Here is a 20826-nt window from a genome sequence, read left to right as displayed (position 1 = left end):
TTGATAGGGCTGTCAACTAACTTGCTTTAATGCAGTATCTACAGTGGGGCAAAAAAAGTATTTAGTCAGCCACCAATTGTGCAAATTCTCCCACTTAAAAAGATGAGAGAGGCCTGTAATTTTCATCATAGGTACACTTCAACTATGACAGACAAAATGAGAAAAAAAATCCAGAAAATCACATTGTAGGATTTTTTATGAATTTATTTGTAAATTATGGTCTCCAGATCTCAACCCCATAGAAAATCTTTGGAGGGAGTTGAACTCCGTGTTGCCCAGCAACAGCCCCAAAACATCACTGCTCTAGAGGTGATCTGCATGGAGGAATGGGCCAAAATACCAGCAACAGTGTGTGAAAACCTTGTGAAGACTTACAGAAAACGTTTGACCTCTGTCATTGCCAACAAAGGGTATATAACAAAGTATTGAGATAAACTTTTGTTATTGACCAAATACTTATTTTCCACCATAATTTGCAAATAAATTCATTAAAAATCCTACAATGTGATTTTCTGGATTTTTTCTCTCTCATTTTGTCTGTCATAGTCCCTCTCTCCCGCTCATCTTTTTAAGGGGGAGAACTTGCACGATTGGTGGCTGACTAAATACTTTTTTGCCCCACTGTATCTACAGTAGTACTATAAAAAACCTGTCTAACTATAAAACATTTTAAAACATTTTACAACTTGTAGCCTCTTATTTCTTAAGAGCAATGCTCTTCAATCCTGGTCCTGGGATCCACAAAGTCTAAACAAGGGCTATAGGGCTTGATGTATAGTAAATGAGTTGAATCAGGTGCTTTAGTGCTGGGCTAGCACAAAATACCAAGATAATGGATTTGAACTACTTCCTTGATAAATACCGCCATCTGGTGACAACAGCTATAGTGTGCGGGCATGCCCATCCTTCTCATTCATCCACATAGCCCTTTTAGTCACGCCTTGTATTAAAGGTCAGATCTAAACATATATCCACGGAAATGTGAAGTAACAACATCATACAACGATTCAATCAATGTTTATTACCCAATTAAACATAATTATACTTTGTAAAGGCCAACCCACCGTGGGCAGGTCTACAGTACACAACTGTTGGGAACTGGAATTACTGGTAGGTTTTTCAAACTGACAGAAACTTCAGGCCTTTAAGGAGGATTTGTATAAAACACTTTGCATAACACACATGTTTGTCCCAGTATCATTTCTTCTGACATTCCTTTTTACAAAGGAGGCCTACATAGTTGCACCTCCAATAATTTGAAATAAAATAAATTATTTAAAATGTACATTCAAGTAAACAATATGCTATCAACCCTGAGATTAGGTAAAGTGAGATATTAGCTATTCAGATTTCAGGGAAGCTCAGATATATCTCTTCAAGCGTGCGTGATGTCTGAACGGCCACGGGATGGTTCACGTTGATGAGAGAAGACACCAGACTGTCCACCATGGCTTTTAAACAGTCCTGCAGATCTCTAAGGTCCCGGTCCTTCTGACAGTCAGAGTCCCTCACTGCCATGCGCACACAGATGTTCCTCAGCTCTATGCTTTCCTAGTTGGAGAGAGTAGAGGCACAGATAGAACAACGAGCCAGATATTTCACTGGATGTATATATGTGAAGTATCAGGTTGGCGATTCCACTCAGTTCCAAATATGGTGATGAGAGGAAACCCAGTGGCCGGCAGTGGGAGTAGATGGAGCGAGATGGATTTTGGCTGATGAAACCAAATCTCATACAATTTCCAAAACTAAAATCTATAACAAACAGAATGGATTGAGTTTTGTAGACTTTACACTTTGACAAAGTTTTAAAAATGGTGTTGTTTAGGAGTGCAAGGGAGACTTGAGTTCTTGCACACGCACATTTCACAGAGTAGACATTCCCTAACGGAAATATGCAAATAAATGCTAGATTGAGCCAATAGGTTCTCACTAGCTCGTGCTTGGCTCTGTTCACCGCCTTGCTTGTTTTGCCCACTATAATTTATTTGCTCCCATTGGAAACGACAGGCTCTGGTCTATCTTGGGTTAGTTATAAAACATATTTGGTAGAGGCGTCCGCATACATAGGTTCGGTTTGCTCCTAGCAGAACTCGGCTAGGCGAACATCTCTGCTCGCATACTCCCGAAGACCTTTGTTTGAAAAAAATGAAAAAGCGGCAATATTACTATTGTTTGTCGCTCGTCTCATCATAGCAACAACAGAGCCAGTACAGTTCCTCAAAATAGCTTCAATTAATTAAGGTAAATCAAGAAATCTGTAACATATTGACATTTTTTTTAATGTCTATTTACATCTAGATGTTTGATGCAGTACTTCTCTAGTGAAGTAATGTGCATGAAAACTAGTCAGACTAGACTGATGGGCTCTTGCCACAGATGATTTGTTTACATCGCAGTTTAGGATAACTAAGGTGGACTAATCCACATGAACATTTGTTAACTAATAAAGTAAGAGAAGCAATGTTTCCTCAAAATGTTTATTTCACTGAGCAAATTTCAACTTACAGCTCGAGTTTACTGTGAACACTGAGGCTGTACCCGCTTTAAGTTACAGTTTCAGACAGTGTTCAAGTTGGCTACTGTGGCTATTTGATCATAATATAGGCCTACCAGTGTGGCCTACCATCAAAAACAACTCAGAAAATGCATTCCATAACATTTGAACTTGGAAATGGCTGTTCTATCATTCAGCCTACAGTAGTAGCCAATGTGTTGTGTTCAATGTAGGCCAACATTCCATGAGACCTTTGAAGAAGAAAAAAAATCTGGGTTTGACATTATCCTGTTTATCCACTTGTCCTTTAGACAAGGAGGTGACTGAAAATGTTCTTGTTGTTTGATGCAAGAAACCACTTTACAAAATTAAATGCATTCTTATTACCATACCATTATTATTACAGAATCGGCTCTAGATTTGCTTTTAAATATGTCTAGAAATGTACACGTTTTGTGCTCTTGTAGGAAGCAATCACTTTGTGGCTGTGGTAACTAGTGACGACCGTTTAGAAACTCTGGTAAGAGCAGAAAAGGAATGTTGTTTGTACACTCTTTGTTTGTTCTTTCTATATTTGACATTTTGAATGGCTTTACAATAGAAAACATAAAGGTTAGGATAACGTACGTGTCAGGTTAGGATTATTAACGGTTAAAGTTAAGAAAAGGGTTAGGCTTAGCTACAATTGTCAACAACTGTTGTCCCGACATAAAATAAACGGCCACAGACCAATGGCTAGCATCAATTGGTGTAACTTGATATCAAGAAACACCTATATCAGAAAACGCCCCTAATTGCGGGCTGCAATTATACCCTTCACGAAAAAAAGACCAAAACGTCACAAAAACGTCGTCATAATATATCCGTGAACTGTTTCGACTGGGAAGCTTTTACGTCTAGCCAACATGAGTCAGTCATAACAAATGCAGTTTCTTTTTAACATATACAAAATATTTTGATATTCATACAATATTGTTTTCTCATTCATAATCATTATTCTAATCTCTAGCCTATCAACCAAATAGAAAGATATCAAACTTTTTGTCAAATTGTGCAAACCATCACTCACCAAGAAATTAGAATTTCATATAAGGGATAAAACACTCACTTTAGGGTGCAGAAATGTCCTCAGATCCTGAAACAAACTATGACTGATTTCTTCCTCGACTGTGAGTATTTGGGTTAGAATATCGATTAGCTGCGTAATGACACTTTCACGCGCCTTTTCTGCTATTGTGCGGGCCGCTGCTGACGAGTCGTGGATGGTTGTCACTTGTTTTTCTAGTCCAAGTTTACTGGGCCTACTGATCGCTGTTTGGTGAGGGCGCACATTCTGTAGCAACTTCAGTGCTTCTGTTTGGTGCTCCATGGGACTGTCCTGCAACGTTGCTGTCTCCATTTGGGCCTCTCTCTGTGTCGCTGCCTGTAGCGCGATTGCACCTAGGTGCGCTTAAAAGTCACAAGAGTCTCCACCTCTCCCACTCACGCGTCAATTGTTGTGCTATCGCTGGTATTTGTGGTAATTAAAATGTTAATGACAGCCACTTTCCTAACATACACACACACACATAGACACACACACACCACATGACACTTTTTCTCAACTGTTATCTGTTTACTTTAGTCAGCGAAAAGGACCACAGGGAGTTGGAAAATTAGGAACCAGACCTAAACTAAACACGTCTAACTGTACAAGGTTTAGGCTATATAAGATCCCACATCAACACCTCCTTATGCAGATTACAGTTACTGTGTACTCATGATTAGCATCTGGAAAAGCTGAGAGGAGAGAAAGGAGATGTTCCTTGCTGTTGTCTAGCAGACCCCAAACTATAAAAAATGAAATGTAACCTTTATTTAAGTAGGCAAGCCAGTTAAGAACAAATTCTTATTTACAATGACGGCCTACCCCGGCCAAACCCGGATGACGCTAGGCCAAATGTGCACCGCCCTATGGGACTCCCAATCACGGCCGGATGTGATACAGCTTGGAATTGAACCAGGGACTGTAGTGACGCCACTTGCACTGAGCCTTAGACCGCTGTGCCACTCGGGATCCCAAAATGACAGCATCTCTATTCAATAGATCCGTCTCTCTGCTATCTTTCTGCTATCGAATACAAGCCTGGGGGGCATGTATTAGCTATGGCAGAGTTCTGGTGTTGACAGCAGCTGCACGTGAAGCTTGTCTTTTCTATAATGGCTGCTACCTTTCCTCGTCTCTTATTTCATTTACACTCATTTGAAGGCTCAGGAAAGTGCTAATGAGGGAAAGGCAATGATGCACCGACAAGGTGTCCCCACCCCATGGCAACCCCAGGTGTCCCCACCCCATGGCAACCCCAGGTGTCCCCACCCCATGGCAACCCCAGGTGTCCCCACCCCATGGCAAACCCAGGTGTCCCCCAGCAGGCGGCAGTCACCACAACAACACAGAGCTCATCCAGGAGTCTCCCACAGATTGAATCAACCTATTTAGAATATCTAAAGATCATCATGTTAATGTGGTTACAATGTTGCATCAACGTGGAGACCATTGGATCATCAACAAAAATTTGAGATACCGATTTATTACTTTCTGTCTACAGTATTTATAAAACTTCCCACTGGGCACACAGTGGTTGAATCAACGTTGTTTCCACGTCATTTCAATGAAATTACATTGAACCAGCATTGAATAGACATTGAATTGACATCTGTGCCCAGTGGGTTAGCAAGCATGTGTAGAAACATTGTTGATTCTTTGGAAACTGTCAGAACTAGCATGCCTTTGTGGAGTTCAACATTTCATTTCCTAAATGGTCTCAGATTTTCAAATGATATGCTTCCAAATGGAGTCCAACTCCACATACTTAGAGCAGTCGGCAGAATCGTGAGTTCACGTCGTTGAGGTGGCCCTTTTGAAAAGGTGTAGTGTCTCCCAGAAAAGGTGTGTCTTCGTTGGTGAGGTCACCCGAAGAAGAAGCAGATGCCATGGTTTGGCCATTCGTTTCTTCCTTTCTCACACTGTCTGGTTCTTCTGTGTCTAAATGGGACAAGAAAACCTCCTTTATCTGCCTGTATCTTATGAAAATTAATCTTTCATATCTTCTGATATGTAATGAAGGCTGTATAACTCGTCCAATAATAAACACATTTTGTTGTTTAATAACCTTTTTTTTTCTCCCTACTAGCTAGCAATTTGAACAAACCCAAATTGCCTAACCTCTCTCGCTCTCTCCCGCCCCCTGCTGGTTGTCTCTGTACACGCAGGGCTCTCCTGTCCCTCTGGCCATGATGGTGTCCTCAGACACACACAGGTTCTGCAGCAGGAAGTAGGTGGTCATCAGGCCTTTCCCCTTCACCTGGATCTCTCCTCTTTCCAGGATGTCAAAGCCCTTATCTTCCAGCGCACTGCAGATAGGTATAGTTAGAGAGAATCAGAACCATTAGAACTAAGTTCTTCGGCCAACTATATTGGCAAATCTGAATGGGAGCCATGTTGGCACTACCTGTATGTGAAGGGGCTGAGGTGTATGTGGTCAGGCACTCCGTGACTCTCCATGCGGGAGGCAGTGTTGACCGTATCTCCAAACAGGCAGTATCGAGGCATCTTGTCCCCTACCACACCAGCCAGCACTGGACCTGTGTGCAGACCCACCCGAATCTAGCACACGCACACCACACACACACACACACACACACACACACACACACACACACACACACACACACACAGTCACTTTAAATCAGAATTCCATAGCTTCATTAAAGAACAGCTCATTTTGGACTATAAAGTCACCTGGATGGGTTGCCCAGTGATAGGGTTGGTCACCTCCCGGGCAGCGATACGCATACCCAGGGCAAAGTTGGCCACCCGCTCTGCATGACTGTCAGCTGGAATGGGAACCCCACCCACCACCATGTAGGCGTCTCCAATAGTCTCCACCTGGAAGAGCCGAGGCATTCATAGCACTCATTGAAAGGTTGGCTGCATCTCAAGAATTGTCCTTCCCTTATCTCCTCTCCTTCATTCAACCTTTCATTTACCCCTTCATGTACCTCTCTCCTTCTCTCTGTATACCTTGTACACGTCATGGACGCTGGTAAGGCGGTCGAACTTGGAGTACATAGAGTTGAGCATGTTGACGATCTGGATGGGCTCGCAGGCAGCACAGATATTGGTGAAGGTGACCACATCACTGAACAGGATGGTGCACACCTGGAACTCACCTGAAATAGAGGGAGAAAGGGGAAGCAGAGATGTTTGTAACGGCCACACTTTTCATCACACAGGTCTTCTAGCTCATTTGAACAGTAGAACAAAATGAAAGGCAGCAGATATGCTGGCCCTGTCTGGAGGACCAGGTAGATATGGAATTAGGCAGACATTGCCATCGTACCTGCTTCCACCCTCTTGCCCTCCTTCAGCTGGTTGGCTACGTGGCGAGGCAACATGGCGTAGAGCAGAGTCTCCGTCTTCTTCTTCTCCGCCTCGAGGTGGCGTGAGAGGATCCTCAGCTCCTCCTATGAAATTAAAACATGATAGACAAAGAGGATGAGAAAACAGTGAGATGAGAAACAGACAAAGAAGGAGAGATGTATGTGCCTTTTTGCGCTCCAGCTGATTGGACAGCTCCATCTCGGCCAGACGCTGTTGGTTAAGCAGGATGAGGTCCCGGGTGGTGTCGTGCTGTGCGATGTCGGAGATGTGCAGACCCCTCTCCTCCAACTCTTGCAGGCTGCGCAGCTTCGGGGAGCACAGGTACACCATACAGCCCAGAGACTCCATCCACACCATCTGACCTGGGTACAGGGGAGTTATTCAGTGATACCATGGACACAATGCAGAGTCAACCTGCATAATCAGACATCGGATCCGAGAAGGGGAGTTTGACTGAACCTCTGAGTTTGAGCATGGACTGATGCTGAGAGGCCAGAGGCACCATCTCCCGTCTGGTCTTCAGGACAAACTGGCTGTTGATGAACTTCCTGATGCTCTCGATGTTGAAGGTCACCTGCGGATGGACAATGCTGAAGTACTCATCCAGACGGCTGTCCATCGTCTGCAGCCCAGGGACAAACTTCTGGATGTTAATCCCAGTCTGCTTCACCTTGAGCTGGGCACACATAGAGAAGAGTACTGGTAACAATGTACCAATAGGACTAATAGCTGCTTAATTATTGTTTTGCATAAACTTAGAAAGATACAAGTTGCCTTACCTGTTTATCAAAGACAATGTGGAAAGGGAAGGCATTGCAGAATGCTTGTTCCTCCATCCACAGCTTATCTGGGTAGCAGGGTGTGAACGACTTCAGAAGGTTCTCTGTGGCGGGGGCACAGAAGAATCGTTCTCATTAGATGTTCTCATATCTACATGAAAGCGTCCAACAAACTTTGCTTTTGGAGTGAACACTTCAAGTAGAGAAAGAGCCCGACCTTTTCCAAACATGACAACGCTCCTAACCATGTCCCAGCGTGATCTTTTCCCAGCAGGGCAGTGGGGCAGACTGGCCCACCTGGCTCTCATCCTCTCCAATGCCTCTGCCTGATGCTGTTACCAGACCAGAGGAATACACCAGAGATCTCACAATAAACCCATAGAGGCCACAGTGTCTGCTGGGTGTAGACTACTTTACTCTTATTTTTTTTACCCTCTAGACCTCATTCTACTTTCATTCCATTATAAACATCTAATACTTAAACACTGCTACTTGACTCTTGTTTTGAATCATGACAAATTTAAATAAAAAATAAACTTCTCACCCTCCTATCAATCTCCTCATCCTCCTTGGTTACCTCCTTCTTTTCTCTTTGGGGCCGGAAATCCCTCTTTGACCCTCGGCTCCTCTGAGAGACCAGGAAGACCACATGCTCTTTCTTCCCTGTGCGCTCGTCCTCCTCTGATTGGTTAAGGATGGTCATGCTCACTTCGCTGTCAAAGAAGTCTTTGGCCACCGCCTCAATGATGCCTGCACAGAGAGAAAAGAGATAACCTCCTTAGATTAAAGGTACACTTTAGGTATGGATGATTACCGTACCTGGCACAATGTGATATAGGCCTTTCCTGTCCGAGTAGTAATGAAGCAACATCCTCCCATCATCGTTCTTCTCCACACGGAACGAGGGAGCGTTCATCTCCTGGAAGAAGGATACTTATTGCCTACATCACCTTTTTTTTTAAATATCTGGGCTCTAATGGATTGAAATATGTAGTAGTTGATCCATTGTAGAGGCCGTAAAGAGAAGGTCACCTGGTAGGAGAGAGCCAGGTAGCTGTGAAGGGCATCCAGGTTCTCAATGAATTCCACCAGGTTCCCCCCTAGCGTACGCAGCATGGTGTCGTACCCCGCCATCTTACAGAAGCTGAAGAAGTACTCCCCGAAAAGCTTCAGCACCACCTCAGAAGGCATGTCTGTGGCCACAACACCACCACATCATCATCATTGTCATCACTATATCATCACCAACTGTCAAACTAAATGGTGCCTATCTCTCCCCTTAGTTTGGGACTGTAGACTGTCCCGTAATTCTAACCCTGACACCGTGTCATGTCCACAGGCTCTGGGGTGACCCCTCGGGTACAGGACACCTGGGCCACACTTGGGTCACCTGTGCCACACCTGGAGGGCCTCAGCAGGGACATTGTTAACACCTGACCTCACCTGGAGGGCCTCAGCAGGGACGTTGTTAACACCTGGCCAAACACACCCCCTTCCCCGAGGAGGTAGACACTCCTAACCACTGATATAAGGGTATCAAAAACACTGACCTGTGTTTCTGGTTCAAGATTAAACACTGTTATAGAATTGTAAAGAACGTAGAGACTGGTACTTACCCAGCATAGTACATGCTTCCTGCACCAGACGCAGAGTTATGACATCATCGTATATCTCATAAGTCATGAACGTGTCCTGGACCTCTGCCAGGGTCCTGAAGAGATAGAGAGAATTGGCATACTCATGTCCTGAATCGTTTCAAATTTACATCAATAGTTACTTAGTACACAAAATACCAGACCTCAGTTTCTCCCATGTTTCTTCACCAAATTTCTCAATTACCAGAGATTTCAGACAGGTGTTTATGAATCCGTACTGCGAACACAAACAGCGAAGAAGAAGAGAGCGATATGAGATATCATAGTTGTCTAAAGCAAAACTAGAATGACTTGATGTTAAAATCAACAGACATACTCACCATCTCTCTGGTATCTCTCTGTCCTCGTCCTCCTGGTTTGTACTCTCTATGTACAGAACCCCTAACTCCTCTCTCTCTCTCTCTCACACACACACACACAAAAACACACACACACACACACACACACACACACACACACACACACACACACACACACACACACACACACACACACACACACACACAAACACACACGATTACACTGCCACCATATGGTGAGAATTAGACATTACATGGCATCCAGTCCCATCTTCTTGTTGCATGAATCCTATCTTCAATTCTTCCAATTATTTTATTATTCTCAATGTGTATTCTTTCTCTTGGTAGTTGATCAAATCAGTAGAGGCTGCTGAGGGGAGGACAGCTCATAATAATGTCTGGAACTGAGTGAATGGAATGACATCAAACACATGGAAACCACACGTTTGATGTATTTGATACCATTCTGCCTATTTCTGCTCCAGCAATTACCACAAGCCTGTCTTCCCCAATTAAGGTGCCACCAACCTCCTGTGGATACAATATACACTGAGTGTACAACATATTACATAAAATGATCAAGTGAATCCAGGTGAAAGCTATGTTCTTTTCTTGACGTAATCTGTTAAATCCACTTCAATCAGTGTAGATGAAGGGGAGGAGACAGGTTAAAGAAGGATTTTTAAGCCTTGAGATAATTGAGACATGGATTGTGCATGTGTGCAAGACAAAAGATGTAAGTGCCTTTGAACGGGAGATGGTAGTAGGTGCCAGGCACACTGGTTTGTGTCATGATCTGCAACGATGCAGGGTTTTTCACGCCCAAAAGTTTACCATCTGTATCAGGAATGGTCCACTACCAGAAGGACATCCACCCAACTTAACCCAACTGTGGTAAGTATGAAGTCAACATGGGCCAGCATCCATGTAGAACGCTTTCGACACCTTGTAGAGTCCATACCCCGACAAATTGAGGCTGTTCTGAAGGCAAAAGGGGGTGCAACTCAATAGTATGTGTTCCTAATGTTTTGTAGGTCTGTATATCAGTAGTATAGAACACACACAGTTGCCTGAACTGTTATTGGTTGGAAGTCCTTGTCCATCGTCCTAAAATAGTGTCCAGGTCAATGTTACAGGCTGCATGTGAGATTAAGGGTTAACAGCCTCATTAGGAATTTGGTCTATTTTAAGTAAATAACTGCATTTCAGTCTTTGGATGCAAAAGGAAGCTATTTTATTTTTCTAATATATTATGACTTGACATAGTCTGCAAAAACCATAAACAGTTTAGATGTCTGTCTTTTCCGAGCGTTTCCATGACTGAACACACAGATTAGGCCCTGCATTTTGTAGTGTCAATATCAACTACACTGTTGTGTTTTGAATCCCAACGCTTTCAAATAAACAATTATGATTGCGCTGCCTATGCTTTCCCACGAGCTATAAATGCTGTTGTTCCCCCAATACATTTTTACAAGTGTCACAACACATCACGTGTAACACAAGACAAGACAAAACAAGACAAGACACTAAATTGTAAAAACTTCCTACTTCCTGGTATGCTTTCCAAAAAACATATGGCTCCCTAAAATAAAGTGTGAACTGACGCAAAGTTACTTTGATCGTTGCTGTAAAAGGTGGATTAGTGCTCAGGATCAAAGTAACGTTCATGTTCAGTTTGTCGGGAAATTTCCAGACCCCTCAAGGAGGGTCAAATGTCAAGGTGATTTGGAATCAAACAAACATAGATTTTTAGTGAACCAACTCCTTTTTTTAAACTAACATAAAATTGCTCTGACATTACGTCACAGCAATTTTCATTTTACAATGATTATAACAGTTGGCAGTATTTCCTGTTCGTCTTTAATTCAATGTACTTTTCCAAAAGAAATCCCCTCCTTCAGTAAAGTGCTTATGCGCGGTGTGTAACCAGAGACAGTAGAGAAATCCTTCCCAGACCATCTCTGGTGTAACTCCAGGAAGTGAAGAACCAATAGCCTACAGCTGATTCAAGTGCAGCATTGCCAAAGGTGAAGCAGGTAAGACCTTGAACGTTTATTTCTTTAAATACTGAGTTTGTACGATCGACAACAAATCACAGCCATTCTCAACGCTTTTTGTGTTATATGGGTTTTGTAATCAGCGTGAGTCATTTGACATGGAGGGCAACGCAATGACAATGGTGTAACTGATAAGGTAGAGATACTAAAACACGGCGAAAATACAGTTTAGAGCATGGAGGCTTTTCAGTTGTAATTCGAGTAACACTTCAACTACAGCAGAACATACGGTATAAACTTATACTATATTTACTGTCTTGTTCTACACAGGGATGTTGTGTGAAAGCGCACTCTGGGGCATGGATCACCATGAAGACTTGGCGAGAGAACTCACTCCTGCTCACGCGTCCCTATCAGAGCCAACATCAGACCGGGGTAGTTTCTACCCTCATCTCTCCGAATGCGCCAACATCGAGGTTGATGGCAGGGAAAATATGGAAAACCATACAATGAAAGAGGCGGTGAAACATAGATCGGCTCATCAAGAAAATGGACTGGTCCCAGGAGACCAACTAGTGAGGAATATGGCATCACCCCATTCTACAGAGCGATTTGGACCAACAGGGAGAGGGAAGTCATCGGGAGCCGGACGGACACTGGTACCCTGTCAGATTTCATCTCCCAAGTCTCTCGCAGAGTCGCACTAAAAACTATGTAGTGTAAAGCTTGCCTCTTCATTCTCCATGGACATATTTAACAGTGGCTTATGGAACAATGTTATTTATTTTGTATGTCATTTCACTATCCTTCATAACCTATGCTTTTTCGCTGACACGGTCGCCAGTTGTACGGTGTTTCCTCCGACACAATGGTGGGGCTGGCTTTCGGCGAGCAGTGTCTCAAGTAGCAGTGTGGCTTGTCAGGGTCGTGTTTCGGAGGACGCATAACTTTCGACCTTCGCCTCTCAGGAGTAGGTACGGGAGTTGTAGCGATGCGACAAGACTGTAACTACCAATTGGATATCACGAACATGTGGAGAACAAGTGGTAAAAAGTACCAAAAAAATTACAATAACCTGCGCTTGACATCCTGTTCAACCCTTCCTGTGAATTAAATAGCCCTATAGGCCTATTGCTTATTGCATTTGTTTGATTGAAGGATGTTCATTTATTGACTAAATGTGCAGTGTTTATACATTGTTCCTTCAACTATTTATTATTGATGGAGACGAAGCCAGCCTTAAAATTCACCATCACTGGAACACTGTAACAGAATGGCATGGAATGAATCCTGTACTCTATTCTGTGTTGATGTTATTAACCAATAGGGATAGAATAGGCCTGCACTTGTTTCTTATCATTATTCCTTTCCATTCAATGTAGGTCCATTCCAGATAGTGAAGATAGATATTTAGGTCTATGAAATATCTATCTAGGTCTATGAAAATACTGTAGATGTTAGTTACCATAACTGCCCTCAGATCCAGGTTCATAAGGAAGCACTTACGAGAGTAAAATGTAGTTGTACATTTATGTTCAGTCATTTTACTTAGAAACAGAACACCATATTTTGCTAAAATTTTCTGAAAGTAGCTGTTGTCACTCCACCAGAAAACAAGTCTCGACTATTCAATGATTACTACCATTCATATGGGCACAACATACAGTGCCTTCAGAAACTATTCATAGCCCTTGACTTATTTCACATTTTGTTGTATTTCTATTTATTAGGGATCCCCATTAGCTGCTGTACTTTAAAGGGCCAGCCCTGCTGCCCTGTTCTGAGCCAACTGTCATTTTCACCTGACCACACGACTAAACAGTAGTCTAGGTGCGCCAAAACTAGAGCCTGTAGGACCTGCCTTGATGATAGTGTTGTTAAGAAGGCAGAGCAGTGCTTTATTATGGACAGACTTCTCCCCATTTTAGCTACTGTTGTAAACTGTTTTGACCATGACAGTTTACAATCCAGGGTTACTCCAAGCAGTTTAGTCACCTCAACTTGCTCAATTTCCACATTACTCATTACAAGACGTAGTTGAGGTTTAAGGTTTAGTGAATGATTTGTTCCAAATACAATGCTTTTAGTTTTAGAAATATTTAGGACTAGCTTATTCCTTGCTACAAATGTTAAAACTAACTGCAGCTCTTTGTTAAGTGTTGCAGTCATTTCAGTTGCTGTAGTAGCTGACGTGTATAGTGTTGAGTCATCCGCATACATAGACACACTGGCCTTACTCAAAGCCAGTGGCATGTCGTTAGTAAAGATTGAAAAAAGCAAGGGGCCTAAACAGCTACCCCGTGGAATTCATGATTCTACCTTGATTGTGCTTGAGAGGCTTCCATTAAAGAACACCCTCTGTGTTCTGTTAGACAAGTAACTCTTTATCCACATTATAGCAGGGGGTGTAAAGCCATAACACATACGCTTTTCCAGCAGCAGACTCAAAAGCTGCACTGAAGTCTAACAAGACAGCCCCCACGATCATTTTATCATCAATTTCTTTCAGCCAATCATCAGTAATTTGTGTAAGCAATGTGCTTGTTGAGTGTCCTTCCCTATAAGTGTGCTGAAAGTCTGTTGTCAAAGTCTGTTGCCTGAATTCAAAATTGATTAAATATATTTATATAATGACAAAGTGAAAACATGTTTTTAGAAATTCTTGAAAATTAAGTACAGAAATATCTAATTCACGTAAGTATTCACATCCTTGAGTCACCTTTGGCAGTGATTACAACTGTGAGTCTTTCTGGGTAAGTGTCAAATAGCTTTGCACACCTGGATTGTACAGTATTTGCCCATTATAATTTTTTAAATTCTTCAAGCTCTGTCAAGTTGGTTGTTGATCATTGTTAGACAGCCATTTTCAAGTCTTGCCATAGATTTTCAAGCCGATTTTAAGTCAAAACTGTAATTAGGCCACTTAGGATCATTCAATGTCATCTTGGTAAGCAACTCCAGCGTATATTTGGCCTTGTGTTTTAGGTTATCCATAAAACCATGCATGAAAATATGAAGATAATACTAAGTGGTGTGTTGTGTTGGATTTGCCCAAACATAACGCTTTGTATTCAAGACATAAAGTTAATGTATTTGCCACATTTTTTGCAGTTGTACTTTTTTGCCTTATTGCAAACAGGATGCATGTTTTGGAATATTTTTATTCTGTAATGGCTTCCATCTTTTCATTCTGTCATTTGGGTTAGTAGTGTAGAGTAACTACAATGTTGTTGATCCATTCTCAGATTTCTCCTATCACAGCCATTGAACTCTGTAACTACAGTGCCTTGCGAAAGTATTCGCCCCCCTTGAACTTTGCGACCTTTTGCCACATTTCAGGCTTCAAACATAAAGATATAAAACTGTATTTTTTTGTGAAGAATCAACAACAAGTGGGACACAATCATGAAGTGGAACGACATTTATTGGATATTTCAAACTTTTTTAACAAATCAAAAACTGAAAAATTGGGCGTGCAAAATTATTCAGCCCCTTTACTTTCAGTGCAGCAAACTCTCTCCAGAAGTTCAGTGAGGATCTCTGAATGATCCAATGTTGACCTAAATGACTAATGATGATAAATACAATCCCCCTGTGTGTAATCAAGTCTCCGTATAATTGCACCTGCACTGTGATAGTCTCAGAGGTCTGTTAAAAGCACAGAGAGCATCAGGAAGAACAAGGAACACACCAGGCAGGTCCGAGATACTGTTGTGAAGAAGTTTAAAGCAGGATTTGGATACAAAAAGATTTCCCAAGCTTTAAACATCCCAAGGAGCACTGTGCAAGCGATAAAATTGAAATGGAAGGAGTATCAGACCACTGCAAATCTACCAAGACCTGGCCGTCCCTCTAAACTTTCAGCTCATACAAGGAGAAGACTGATCAGAGATGCAGCCAAGAGGCCCATGATCACTCTGGATGAACTGCAGAGATCTACAGCTGAGGTGGGAGACTCTGTCCATAGGACAACAATCAGTTGTATATTTCACAAATCTGGCCTTTATGGAAGAGTGGCAAGAAGAAAGCCATTTCTTAAAGATATCCATAAAAAGTGTTGTTTAAAGTTTGCCACAAGCCACCTGGGAGACACACCAAACATGTGGAAGAAGGTGCTCTGGTCAGATGAAACCAAAATTGAACTTTTTGGCAACAATGCAAAACGTTATGTTTGGCGTAAAAGCAACACAGCTCATCACCCTGAACACACCATCCCCACTGTCAAACATGGTGGTGGCAGCATCATGGTTTGGGCCTGCTTTTCTTCAGCAGGGACAGGGAAGATGGTTAAAATTGATGGGAAGATGGATGGAGCCAAATACAGGACCATTCTGGAAGAAAACCTGATGGAGTCTGCAAAATACCTGAAACTGGGACGGAGATTTGTCTTCCAACAAGACAATGATCCAAAATATAAAGCAAAATCTACAATGGAATGGTTCAAAAATAAACATATCCAGGTGTTAGAATGGCCAAGTCAAAGTCCAGACCTGAATCCAATCGAGAATCTGTGGAAAGAACTGAAAACTGCTGTTCACAAATGCTCTCCATCCAACCTCACTGAGCTCGAGCTGTTTTGCAAGGAGGAATGGGAAAAAATGTCAGTCTCTCGATGTGCAAAACTGATAGAGACATACCCCAAGCGACTTACAGCTGTAATCGCAGCAAAAGGTGGCGCTACAAAGTATTAACTTAAGGGGGCTGAATAATTTTGCACGCCCAATTTTTCAGTTTTTGATTTGTTAAAAAAGTTTGAAATATCCAATAAATGTCGTTCCACTTCATGATTGTGTCCCACTTGTTGTTGATTCTTCACAAAAAAATACAGTTTTATATCTTTATGTTTGAAGCCTGAAATGTGGCAAAAGGTCGCAAAGTTCAAGGGGGCCGAATACTTTCGCAAGGCACTGTATTTTAATGTCACCATTAGCCTCATGGTCAGATCACTGAGAGATTTCTTTCCTCTCTGGCAACTGAGTTAGAAAGGAGTCCTGTATATTTGCAGTGACTGGATGTATGGATACAGCATCCAAAGTGTAATTAATTAATAACTTCACCATGCTCAAAGGGATATTCAATGTCTGCTTTTTTAAATTTTTACCAATCTACCAATAGGTCAAATCAAATCCAATCAAGCTTTATTTATACAGCACATTTCAGACATGGAATGCAATGCAATGTGCTTTACAGGTAAAAAAAAAAATAATGACACCCAACTGAACAACCAAAAAGAACCCTAAGGAAAAGCAAAGCTAAAAATATATATTTTAAATATGTCCACAGTTTTGCCCCCCCTCAGGTTCTCTGGCAGGCTATTCCAGTGGCTTGGGGCATAATAACTAAAGGCTGTCTCTCCATGCATCTTAGTCCAAGGATTTGGGATAGTTAAAAGGCCAGTGAAAGAGGACCTGAGGGACCAACTGGGTAAATAACTTAAAAGCATGTCTGACATGTATTGGGGTGCACAACCGTGGATTGATTTAAAAACCAATGGAAGAATCTTAAAATGTACCCTAAAACTCACAGGCAGCCAGTGCAGAGACCTTAAAACCGGTGATATGTGTTCTCTCCATCTGGTCTTTGTCAGTACCCATGCTGTAGCATTCTGTATGTTTTGCAGTTGGCCAATGGCTTTTTTGGGTAGACCAGACAGAAGAGCATGAATTAAAATGTGCGACTAGATTCTCTCTTTGTGATTTGGCTCCAACAATAAGTACCTTGATCTTATGATGATTTAGCTGGAGGACGTTGTGAGCTATCCAAGTATTTAATCACTAATACAGTCTAATAATTTATCCTTGGAGCTAAAATCCTTTTGTGACACACAAAATAAAGTTGCATATCGTCTGCGTAGCAGTGGAAATCAATGCTGTGCTTTCTGATAATGCTGCCAAGGGGTAACATATATAAACTGAACAGTACCGGACCCAAAATCAAACCATGTGGAAGGCACATGTGATATGAATTTTTATGTTACAAAAAAACACTTGACTGGTTAAATAGATCCTAAAACAATTTAGAACTGGACCGGAGAAGCCAACCCACCTCTCTAGTCTTTCCAGAAGGACATCATGGTCAACAGTGTCAAATGCAGCACCTTATTCTAAGAGTACAAGGACAGAAAGTTGTTTGGCATCTGTGTTGGCTCTCAGATCATTTACCACTTTAACTAAGACTGTCTCTGTGCTGTGGTGGGCATAAAAACACAGATTAGAATTGTTCAAAAATACAGTTGGCACTTAAAAAAGCATTTAGCTGTTCGAACACTAATTTCACCAGAATTTTGCTTAAGAATGGAAAGTTGGAGATTTGCCCCAAAATTGCTAAGAGTTGAATAATAGACAACTTTTCTTCAGAAGGGGTTTCACCCTAACAGTTTTTAGTGCAGTGGGGAAAGTGCCTGTGAACAGGGAGTGATTAACTATAGCTTGCACTTCTTCAGATATGCAATTGAAAACGGTTGTGAAGAAGGTGGTGGGGATAGGATCGAGAAGGCAGGTAGAAGGCTTAAGTTGTGATATCACTTTCCTGAGCATGTCTGTGTCAACCAGGGAAAATAAATCCATAGTGCCTTTGCTTGGTAGGCTAGGGCACGTCATCAAACTTCTAATCAGATCTTGCTTGACTGATACCAAGCCTAATGTTATCTAATCTTATCTCTGAAATACGCTGCAAACTCATTACATTTGGATGTGGAGGAAAGTGCTGCTCTTATTGAAGTCTCCCCCCGGACTACAGCTTTTCATGCTCTATCAGAAAAGGAAAAAGTGGAGGGGGACAGCCTCTATTTTCAGTAATGCTCTCAGCTGCTCTTATTGAAGTCTCCCCCCGGACTACAGCTTTTCATGCTCTATCAGTAAAGGAAAAAGTGGAGGGGGACAGCCTCTATTTTCAGTAATGCTCTCAGCTGCTCTTATTGAAGTCTCCCCCCGGACTACAGCTTTTCATGCTCTATCAGAAAAGGAAAAAGTGGAGGGGGACAGCCTCTATTTTCAGTAATGCTCTCAGCTGTAAGGACTTTTCGTTTGGCGACTTTGGGTTTTTTGAGCATCATGCTATACTGTTTAAATGTCAGCCACCATTGCTGGCCATAAGACTCAATAGGCCACCAAAGCACTGCCCCACTTTCTTTACTGATTTATCTGAACTCTTGTCTATTGGTCTTGAGAACTATGATAAAATCAATCAATTTTTTATTTTACCTTTATTTAACTAGGCAAGTCAGTTAAGAACAAATTCTTATTTTCAATGACAGCCTAGGAACAGTGTTCAGGGGCAGAACTTGGATGGGCTTACTCTGTGTGTAATAATATTGTTTAACATTATTTTTAAGACACTGCATCTCAGTGCTAGAGGCGTCACTACATACACCCTGGTTCGAATGCAAGCTGTATCACAACCGGCCGTGATTGGGAGTCCCATAGGGCGGTGCACAATTGGCCGCGCTGTCTGGGTTTGGCCGGTGTAGGCCATCATTGTAAATAAGAATTAGTTCTTAGCTGACTTGCCTAGTTGAATAAAACATACAATTATCTGTTTGGTCCCTCAGTCAAGCATTGAATTTTAAACACAGATTCAACCACAAAGACCAGGGAAGTTTTCCAATGCCTCGCAAAGAAGGGCACCTGGCCACTCTTCATCTATCAGCGAATATCTGTGGACCGACCAAGGTCCACTGTCACCCAGGAGCCTGTGTCCATGACATCGACTCCCTCCTGCCCACGGTTCTGGCCAACTACTCCAATATTGACACCATCGTCACTCACATAGGTTTTAACGACCTGGTAGTGCTCCAGTTCTCCTTGTCAGAATAAGCAACAGAGGACTTGGAAATCATATCATCCTTGGAAATCATCCTGCAGAAAAGGCACTATGGTTATTGTGAGTAACCTAACTGATGTTCCTTTAACTCTGCCTTCTAGTGAGTTGATACAAACTGTTATCTGATAAAATGTGGTTGTAATGTTAATAATTCGTTTTTTATTCCATTGGTCACCTCGAGGCAGGTGGCATGGTAGCCTAGTGGTTAGAGCGTTGGGGAGATTAGTACCTTGTCAGCTCGGGGGTTTGAACTTGCAACCTTCTGGTTACTAGTCCAACGCTCTAACCACTAGGCTACCCTGCCGCCCCAATGCCATCTGCCTCGAGGTGACCAATGGAATAAAAAACTAATTATTAACATTACAACCACGTTTTATCAGAATGGTAGGAGATAACAGTTTGTATCAACTCACTAGAAGGCGGAGTTAAAGGAACATCAATTAGGTTACTCACAATAACCATTGTGCCTTTTCTGCAGGAGTTGATATGATTTCCAAGTCCTCTGTTGCTTATTCTGACATGGAGAACTGGAGCACTACCAGGTCGTTAAAACCTATGTGAGTGACGATGGTGTCAATATTGGAGTAGTTGGCCAGAACCGTGGGCAGGAGGGAGTCGATGTCATGGACACAGGCTCCTGGGTGACAGTGGACCTTGGTCGGTCCACAGATATTCGCTGATAGATGAAGAGTGGCCAGGTGCCCTTCTTTGCGAGGCATTGGAAACTTCCCTGGTCTTTGTGGTTGAATCTGTGTTTAAAATTCAATGCTTGACTGAGGGACCAAACAGATAATTGTATGTTTTATTTAACTAGGCAAGTCAGCTAAGAACTAATTCTTATTTACAATGATGGCCTACACCGGCCAAACCCAGACAGCGCGGCCAATTGTGCACCGCCCTATGGGACTCCCAATCACGGCCGGTTGTGATACAGCTTGCATTCGAACCAGGGTGTATGTAGTGACGCCTCTAGCACTGAGATGCAGTGTCTTAAAAATCATGTTAAACAATATTATTACACACAGAGTAAGCCCATCCAAGTTATTATGTGACTTGTTAAGCACATTTTTACTCCTGAAATTATTTAAACTTGCCATAACAAAGATGATGAATACTTATTGACTCAAGACATTTCAGCTTTTAAATTGTATTAATTAGTAAAATAAATTCTAATAACATAATTCCACGTGGACATGATTGGGTATTGTGTGTATGCCAGTGACACAAAATCTCAATTCAATACATTTTAAATTCAGGCTGTAACACAACAAAATGTGGGAAAAGTCAAGGGGTGTGAATCACTTTAATTGTTAAACGTTACCTTAATGGGCTTGTTCGACATTGGCGCTGAC

At 42.1% G+C, this 20826-nt stretch overlaps 1 protein-coding gene, 1 long non-coding RNA gene and 1 other non-coding gene across 3 annotated transcripts; 1 reads left to right on the top strand and 2 right to left on the bottom strand.

Annotated features, from left to right (window-relative positions):
- Nucleotides 1–1001: 1001 nt before the first annotated feature.
- LOC110495673 (deleted in lymphocytic leukemia 7) lies at nucleotides 1002–3995 on the bottom strand. The gene is made up of 2 exons (XR_016488644.1): nucleotides 3606–3995; nucleotides 1002–1551 (listed from the first exon to the last, which is right to left on the bottom strand). It is a non-coding gene; the product is annotated as a deleted in lymphocytic leukemia 7 (transcript).
- Nucleotides 3996–5697: 1702 nt separating this feature from the next.
- On the bottom strand, nucleotides 5698–9512 carry gucy1b2 (guanylate cyclase 1, soluble, beta 2). Its single transcript, XM_090209474.1, has 15 exons — nucleotides 9493–9512; nucleotides 9316–9410; nucleotides 9015–9089; nucleotides 8732–8892; nucleotides 8519–8618; nucleotides 8244–8449; nucleotides 7917–8031; nucleotides 7700–7803; nucleotides 7380–7596; nucleotides 7086–7282; nucleotides 6880–7003; nucleotides 6561–6709; nucleotides 6279–6425; nucleotides 5989–6143; nucleotides 5698–5890 (listed from the first exon to the last, which is right to left on the bottom strand). The coding sequence occupies exons 1-15, from the start codon at nucleotides 9510–9512 to the stop codon at nucleotides 5698–5700; spliced, it is 2058 nt and encodes a 685-aa protein (XP_090065600.1).
- A 2058-nt stretch (nucleotides 9513–11570) lies between these two features.
- On the top strand, nucleotides 11571–14752 carry LOC149975438 (uncharacterized). Its single transcript, XR_016488197.1, has 2 exons — nucleotides 11571–11692; nucleotides 11984–14752. It is a non-coding gene; the product is annotated as an uncharacterized LOC149975438 (long non-coding RNA).
- The last annotated feature ends 6074 nt before the right edge of the window (nucleotides 14753–20826 follow it).

This window comes from Oncorhynchus mykiss, chromosome 18, assembly GCF_057628025.1.
Source record: "Oncorhynchus mykiss isolate SJ-2025 chromosome 18, ASM5762802v1, whole genome shotgun sequence".
Taxonomy (NCBI): domain Eukaryota; kingdom Metazoa; phylum Chordata; class Actinopteri; order Salmoniformes; family Salmonidae; genus Oncorhynchus; species Oncorhynchus mykiss.
The sequence above is the reverse complement of the archived record's forward strand: the minus strand, read 5'-3'. Positions and strand labels throughout refer to the sequence as shown.

Bases quoted from the DNA above. Each gene is read 5' to 3' on its own strand.
- gucy1b2 (XM_090209474.1), bottom strand. From the start codon at position 9,512: ATGGGAGAAACTGAGGTCTG. The intron at 9,411-9,492 runs GTATTTTGTGTA...CTATCTCTTCAG, and splicing joins ATGGGAGAAACTGAGGTCTG to GACCCTGGCAGAGGTCCAGG. The intron at 6,144-6,278 runs GTGACTTTATAG...TGCGTGTGCTAG, and splicing joins TCACTGGGCAACCCATCCAG to ATTCGGGTGGGTCTGCACAC.